The sequence below is a fragment of the Lampris incognitus genome, chromosome 13 (assembly GCF_029633865.1).
Source record: "Lampris incognitus isolate fLamInc1 chromosome 13, fLamInc1.hap2, whole genome shotgun sequence".
In the NCBI taxonomy this organism is placed as follows: domain Eukaryota; kingdom Metazoa; phylum Chordata; class Actinopteri; order Lampriformes; family Lampridae; genus Lampris; species Lampris incognitus.
Genome location: NC_079223.1, coordinates 14,837,085 through 14,845,334, shown reverse-complemented (window position 1 = coordinate 14,845,334; position 8,250 = coordinate 14,837,085). Strand labels below are relative to the sequence as shown.

Sequence of the window (8,250 nt, the reverse complement as noted above, 5' to 3'; positions counted from 1 at the left end):
TTTTTTACTTCCACAATAAGTTTTAAGCGGTGTGCACACTTACAGAAATAGTATATTTTAGTCTGCCAATTTAAAGCGGCAGTAGACAACTTTTTTACTTTAACTTATTGTGACATAAATGTTGATTGCACAGTGTAATGGCTATAGAATAATGACACCATCGGCGTTTAGTTTGGTTCCCTATAAGCCTCACTTTCAGGGTTATAGGAAACCAAATTCTGTCAGCCACCAGGTACTGTCTCGAGGGAAGTGAAGGCTCGATTTACGCCACAAAGGAAGTGCATCAACCATTGTGCAACCAAAATAGGAGGAGGATAGCACTTTTATTTTCCCCAGTAGCAGAAATGGCAGACGGTGGAACAACTGGAGTGACAGTGCAAACTTTACCCGGCAAGAGAAAAAGAACCCTGTTGATGGAGGAGGCAAAGAAGGTGAAGAGGGAGAGTGATAGAAACAGGTAAAACAAGAGTGAATCTTGGACGGGCATTCACTCGATGGAGCGCACTCTGGTGTTGTGTTGAATTCTGTTTCCCAGTCGAGATCTGTTTCCCCCTAGCCAGACGAAAGTGTTCGCATGGAAACGGGTTAACCATCGGTTACAATTAGGTTAGGGTAAGTGTTATGTTAAGCTTGGGGTTAGGTTGAAGTTGAGGTTAGGTTAAGGGTAATCAAGCATCCTGGTGTTGAATCGAACTGGCAAGGGGGAAACAGACCTCAACGGGGAAACAGAGTTTGAGACAACATCCGGGACTTGAGAGGGTCCCAAACTGACATTCAGTTGGCATTCTTTCTACTGGATCAGTAAGTAACACAACTTGCCTACTTATTAATACTACCAGATGTTTTACTCTGCCATAGCACTGAGATCGGCGTTTCTAGTTCAAATTGGGATTCTTATGGTTGTTTCTTGCTTTGGACAGTAGCCAGGCTGCTAATAAATGGAAAACGACTGGGTTGTCTTTGCAACAGTGGCATACACAATAAAAATACTTGGAAATGCTGGTGGAGGGGTGGTGAAAAGTTGCCTACAGCTGCTTTAACATGCCATCAGAAATTAGCAGCCCTTTTTTTCAACCTTGATTTTGTTACTAAATCAAGAATAAAAGTAAACCAATTCAGACTTAACAGCTTTTTATTGCATCTCAATAAAACCAAAGCAAGGGAACCGATATGAGGACTTGTTACCCACTGTCCATGTAAGTCGCCTCAGAAAATAATGAAGTCGGGGCGTCCAGGTGGCGTGATGGTCTATTCCGTTGCCTACCAACACGGGAATTGGCGGTTCAAATCCCTGCGTTACCTCAAGCTTGGTCGGGCGTCTCTACAGATACAATTGGCCGTGTCTGCGGGTGGGAAGCCAGATGTGGGTATGTGTCCTGGTCGCTGCACTAGCGCCTCCTCTGGTTGGTCGGGGCACCTGTTTGGGGTGGAGGGCATAGCGTGATCCTCCCTCATGCTACGTCCCCCTGGTGAAACTCCTCGCTGTCAGGTGAAAGGAAGCGGCTGGCGACCCCACATGTATCGGAGGAGGCACGTGGTAGTCTGCAGTTCTCCCCAGAATGGCAGAGGCGGTGGAGCAGAGGTCGGGATGGCTCGGAACAGTGGGGTAATTGGTCGGATACAACGGGAGAAAATGAGGGCAAAAAACCATAAAAAGAAAAAAAAAGAAAATAATGAAGTATCTTCTCGCTGTCAACACTCGGAGCAATAAGGATCTCACCATTCCTGAAACCACATTCACCACATTCCTTCACGTTCCAGATTCCAAAATGTGTGTTTGACCTAGCAGACAGTTGCAGCCATTTACTGTGTGTGTGTGTGTGTGTGTGTGTGTGTGTGTGTGTGTGTGTGTGCGTGCGCGCGCCTCTTTCACTTGGAATAACTTCTAGAGTTTAAAAACATTTTGGACCATGGATGATTTGTGGAAAAACTGAATTCTTATGGTCAATGCACGTACATCCCTTAACAATTTCTAATACTGCGGCTGAATTGTTCCATAGAATAGAATAGAAAAAAACCCAATGTATTTTTTCCAAATGGAATTTCATATGTAGTAGCCAGATTGAAGCAGATAAACAAAATAAGCTAATACTCTTAGCAAATATTTTACACTGATAAGTTATACTCATAATTATCATATAAATTTTGATTATACTGATAAATTATTAAAATCATTATTTAACTTTTATATTAAGATATACTAATATAATATACTGTACCATTATTCAGATAGTAATTCACCAGTACTAATTTATTATACTGCTAATATACTAACACTAATATACTGCACTAATACTACCATGATATTATTAAGCTATACACATTTACTGATACTATATCAAATTTTATTAAATATACAAATTACGCTAATATATTATCAAATATACGATAGTTTATACTATTAAAATACTACTTTACTAAAACTATACAAAAAGTGATGTTATGTGAGAGCTTGTTTTCCATGACACTGTTGTCTGCGGTCATATTAATTTGATTTGTAATTCTTCTGTTTGTCTTTTGAAGTTTTGATGTTAGCAGAAGATCCATGTTTTACTTGTGTTTTTTTTATATTTCTGGCCGAGGTTATTCGATCCAATTCCTGTATATCTGTGCTCCATCTTTGTATATTTTATTTAGTCTCACTCCTTCTATTGTCTATTAATCAGGAAATGATATTGAAAATAGTATGTCGTGTTCAAATGAGCATGGCATCTACCCCATGAGATCTCTGCAGAGGATATGGTCCACCATTTTGCATATTTTCCACCCAATTATGCATTTGGCACTTTATTTTTTTCTCATGACAGTCATGGAATGAACAAGCTGTTTAGCAGCAAGTTCATTTTCTCTGGTAGTAGGCCCTGTCCAAAATGCCACATTAGCAATCTTGTGGTCTCCATTTGAGCGCATCTGCAAGGACTGTGAGCTCATATGGAGTCACATTTCTCATTCAGTGATTCAGAAAGGTGCTCACTAGCGCCCCCCAGTAAACCCTTAATGCACCATTTGGTAAAGCCTGTATTGTAGTGGACAGTGGTCTGTACCAAAAGCTTCATGCAGTGACTGATCCGAGTGGATGGGACAATTCCTTGGTGTATAGAGGCAAAGCGATAGAGTCGCCCTCTGGTGGTAGCCTTCCTACCTCACTGTGAAAAGGCTTGAATTCTTCATAGGGAACTTTAAAAAAAAATAATCTCAGGCTACATTGCAATATTAAGACAGCAGAGCCTAATTTTAAGTCAGTCTTTATTGATTCTCACTATCTTGTAATTAATTCATGTAATTCATAAATGCTACTATAATGTGATCTTGTTCTTGGTGTTTTGGTGAAGGGTTTGAGGGAATGAAAATGGAATTGATCCGTCTCCATGTTGAAAGGTTTGAGTGTGACCCAACTCTCACTTTCATACTCATGCAATGGACTTGGAGGATGACCACATGGCTTAAGGTGCCATTTTGGATGTGGCCCTAAGGGTTGTTCACATTACCACTGATGCAACTAAAATAATTGTATTACTGGTGCCAAATATGGATGTAGCTGGATGTGATTTAATGCTAAATACGTAATTATAAAATACATAAATGTATTATTATTAAATATTAAAGTGTAATAATGGGATATTAATACTATTGCTCTGGTTTCCTGTGACACAGCAAAGCATGCAGCCTCTCTTTGGGAATTAATTTTGTAATCTGCCAATTTAAAATGACAAAACACCGGATGGTGTGACATTGCCAGAATGATGCATTATGCTATGTTTGATTTTCAGCATCAAGGTCAGCACCTCTGTCGGTCAGAAGCTACTAAAATTCTTGGCAGACTGATGTGGATACCTTTTTTCCTGCTCTCTGCATTTCTTTCAATTGAAGCCAATGAAACAGGAAAGTGTGGTGTGACCACCCCTTAACTTGTGTTCTTACAAAGTTGTGGTTTTTTATGTCCAGTCAACCCCATTGTCAAGTGTGTGTTTTCTACTCCAACAACCTGTCGAGCATGACGCATAACAATAAAATCCCAGAATGTCAGCCCAGGAACCTTTGCGTCTAATCTTTACGCAGTCTGCTTCAGTAGTTAGCATAGTTAGCATGGCCCACCTGTAGCTTTAGACACTGAAAACTACTCACAGAGGAGCCGTAGTTGATAGCTAGAGTGTTCAGGGCCCAGGGAAGACCGAGTCCCACCAAGATGTCAAAGACGTTGCTGCCGATAGAGTTTGACACAGCCATGTCTCCCATTCCTATGACAAAGAGAGAGAGAGAGAGGGAGACAGTGGAATACAGAGAGAGAGATCAGTTAGTAGAGGTTTTCTTCTGATGGTAAAAAAAAACAACAATAAACAAAACGAGCATCATCGTCACCTTCACCATCATCATTATCATGATCAACAACAACAAAGTAGAGATGAAAAGACTGCGGTAGTGAGTTGGTGTCTCCCTCCAACAGACAGCAGCTGATCAATATTTGATGAAAAGAACAATAAACACAGATGAAAGGATGGAAGAAGAGACCCTATCACGCTATCTCCACCCCCCCCCCCCACCAATGCCCAAAACGCTAGGATGGAGAAGGGCAAACAAAAGAGATGACAAGCTGGAAATCTTTAACTCCTTCTCATCTCTGTTTCTATTGTCTTTTCTCCTCTGTCACCTGGTTCAGTGGTTCTGCTATGGCTTGTTTGCAGTTGTGTGTGTCTGTGTGTGTGTGCGCGTGTGTGTGTTCACCTTGCCGTGCCACTATGAGGCTGGCCATGCAGTCAGGAACACTGGTGCCAGCTGCCAAGAAGGTGATGCCCATGATGACGTCTGGGATGCCGAGCGTGAAGCCGATTACAGTCACCTGACAGAGACAAGTACATTTACTGTTCCTGCCACTAAACACATTTATATATAAACCTAACCTTTACAGAGGTATATTAGCCAGTATCTATCTATCTATCTATCTATCTATCTATCTATCTATCTATCTATCAAAAAGAAGGTCCAGATACTCTGGATGGACATCCAGGGGAGTAAAGTGTCCTGGCACATCGTGACTGGATCAGTCGATCAATCAATATATCTGTCTCTGTGTTTGTATATTTGTTAGTCTGCATTTCTGTCTGTCTGTCTGTCTATGTAGTATTTATTAGTCTTTTTGCCTGTCTGCTGGATGTTTGTCTATATTTCTGTTTAGCAGCTTGTCAGTCCATCTGTCAGTCTGTCTACTATTTGTTAGTTTTTCCTCCTTCTCTGCATCCTCTTACCATCCAGACCATGATGTAGGAGAAGGCAGCGATCCACAGCGTGGACAAGATGAAGGAGAGCATGAAGCAGGACTCCCAGCGAGGTGTCGACACGTTGGGCACGCTGAAGTACAGCAGCAGGCAGAGCGGCCAGGCCAGCAGCCACTTCAGTTTGTTACACACTCCCGCTGCACAGACAAACACACCATACGACTACAATTACTACATCCAGACAGACAAGCGTTACTACAGATGAGACAGATCATAGTGAGGCATTTTCTATTATTACAAAAGAAACACAAACACTGAAACAGACACCGTGACAGTTTGAACTTGTGTAAACCTGTCTGGGTAGCACTTTAAAGGGTAATCAGTAGTTTAATGATTAATAACTAACTTGTCAAAATTATAAATGATAATGAGATGTAATGCATTCATAAAATAACTTTATGGGTTGCTGTTGGGACCCCACTTTTTATCGATAGAAGAGCATCTCCATAGACATTCTGTCAGACACCACCTGATTAGACAGTCAGCCGAACCACTGGCCTCTACCTAACGTTAAACTTAACCACTGTAACTGTAGTTGCTGTTGTTACTGCCTGAAAGGTGGGCTTTCGGATATGCATTACACAGTACTTTAATTAGTGTTGTTTGTACACCACTTGCTGAGAATGTGATCCAGCGGGCCTCACCGGTCACATGGTTTCTGGCAAAATGTCTGAACAAGGGTTGTCCCGAATACCTTTTTTCATGCGTTGAATATTCTACATGTTTTCAGAATAAGTATTCGGTTTTAAATTGATTAGACAATAAAGATAAACCAAAGTCTAAGATGTGACGAATAATGAATGCAGCCACAGTGGCCATTTGTTGCCTTCACAGGAACCCAGTGTGGCTAACGCTACGGATAAGCTGAGATTGTTGACAGCAACAGTTCACAGTCATCGTTGTTTTTGAAATTACAAGTGAACCGAAACTCACACTTCAACTGAGACACCCGTATCTGAATGGATAGCGTCACCTTTGTTCGTATATTTTCATGATAAAACTAAGTTAATCAATGTCATTGAATATGCTAGCAGGTTAGCAAACCAACTCGACCAGGTGTCGTGCTAAAACTTCACTCTCCTCCACGTGAACACGTAGGAATCTCCCCCGCTGTCGGTTGAAATAGTTTCATCTTCGTCTTGATGCCTGCTCAATAATCCAGGTAAGGAAACCCTAGAAAGTTGAATCAGTTCATCTGGACGCAACGTTTATTGGGAGAAACGTTTCATCACTCATTTAAGTGACCGTTTCATCACTCATTGTCACTTAGAATAATAAAAAGAATGGAATGAATAAAAATGAAATAAAATAATAATAATAATAATCCAGCACAAAACAATAGGGTTGAGGCCTGAGAATTATATGAAAAACAGGAAATTTGCAAAAAATTTTTTTTTAAAATATTGTGTCAGTGTCCTGTTACCTGGACACTGGAAAGGTACGAAGGGCCCTTCTCCATCATCCCCCTCTTCTTCCTCCTCATCATTCTCGTTGTTCTCATTGTCCTCATTCTCCGTCTCATTACCGGCTTCCCGGTAGTCCCGCCGTCCGTTGACCCCCCGCTCAGCTCCACCCAGACCGTTCTCTATGTTCCGCCTACTTCCTCCTTTCAACTGGACGTCAGAGTCGCCGTTGGTGAATGTCCGACTGTTGATTAGACGTTGTCTCTGTGATGTGGACGCACACACACACACACAAAACAAGGGTTGTTGGGTATGTGGTTCGTTCAGTGTAATTGAAGTTCTAACAAGCAAAGTTGATATTTTCTGAGGGAAATGCTTATTGAGTTTAAATTGGGTTAGGGTTTGACCATTCCTTTCCATGGGATTTCCCCACCTGCCGCCCAATGTCTGCTGGGATAGGCTCCAGCATCCCCGCGACCCTGAGAGCAGGACAAGCGGTTTGGTTAATGGACAGAACCTTAAACTTAAATATCTTAGAAAACATTAAGAGTTGTTTAAAGCTGGAAGTTTTGGTGTATAATGTATGTCCATCCATCCATCCATTATCCAAACGGCTTATCCTGCTCTCAGGGTCGTGGGGATGCTGGAGCTTATCTCAGCAGTCATTGGGCGGCAGGTGGGGAGACACCCTGGACAGACCGCCAGGCCATGTAGTGCAAAACCTGTGGGTATTTGGTCAGTCTAAACAGCAAATATCCTCACAAACTGTTACCCGACGGTCATTATTACAGCCCATTATCGTCCACAATGAACAACATCAGGGCTGAAACTTAAGTTATTTTCATTATCAATAAATGTTGATTATTTTGTCCATATATCGATTCACCATTTAGACAGTAAAATGTCAAAAATAAACACAGATGCCCATCATATGTTCCCATGGCCCAAAGAGACATCTTAAAACTGTTTGTTTGGGTGGCAACCAGAAAAACTTAACTGATATTATAATGACATGAACGATGAAAGACAAGCAAATCTGAATCCATAACAAGCAAACATATGATATTTTTGCTTCAACAATTAATAATTACCAAAACAACTAATTATTTTATTCACTCAATAAATTGATTGATTAATTGACTAATAATTTCAGCTCTAAACAGGGTGGTGGGCTGAAGTGGATGACGGTACAGTAGTGACACATTGATAATATGAAAAGGATGCCATTTGTATTTCATGTTGAAATTATCGTGATGGTTTGTGAGAGAGGACAGATTATGTTGATGTGGGGTGTTTGAAATCATACATTTTAAGTTGGGCTTCAAAGCGCTCTACCTAAAATATAAGCTTCATCAATGGACCAATACAGCAGTTTGAGGGAGACAATCACAGTTTTCATCATTATCTACGTACATGTGGTAGAGAGAACACCTCGTTAGCAGCTATGACACCGTCTCTGAAACGCCGCCGGTGGGGGCGGCACTGTGAAAACTACAACCCTGACTTTGCTGCAGCCTCTGGTGGGCTACATTCAAATAAACTACACTGTAAAAGAAAATGCAAATAATAACACT

At 41.2% G+C, this 8,250-nt stretch overlaps 1 protein-coding gene across 1 annotated transcript in view; it reads right to left on the bottom strand.

Moving 5' to 3' along the window:
* Positions 1 to 8,250, bottom strand: part of slc24a3 (solute carrier family 24 member 3) — a 109,241-nt gene that overhangs the window by 3,123 nt on the left and 97,868 nt on the right. The window contains exons 12-15 of the mRNA XM_056291875.1: positions 6,697 to 6,940; positions 5,244 to 5,410; positions 4,723 to 4,837; positions 4,126 to 4,238 (exon numbers count right to left, since the gene is read on the bottom strand). Coding sequence (XP_056147850.1) covers positions 4,126 to 4,238; positions 4,723 to 4,837; positions 5,244 to 5,410; positions 6,697 to 6,940 — 639 coding nt within the window. The remainder of the gene's footprint in view (positions 1 to 4,125; positions 4,239 to 4,722; positions 4,838 to 5,243; positions 5,411 to 6,696; positions 6,941 to 8,250) is intronic.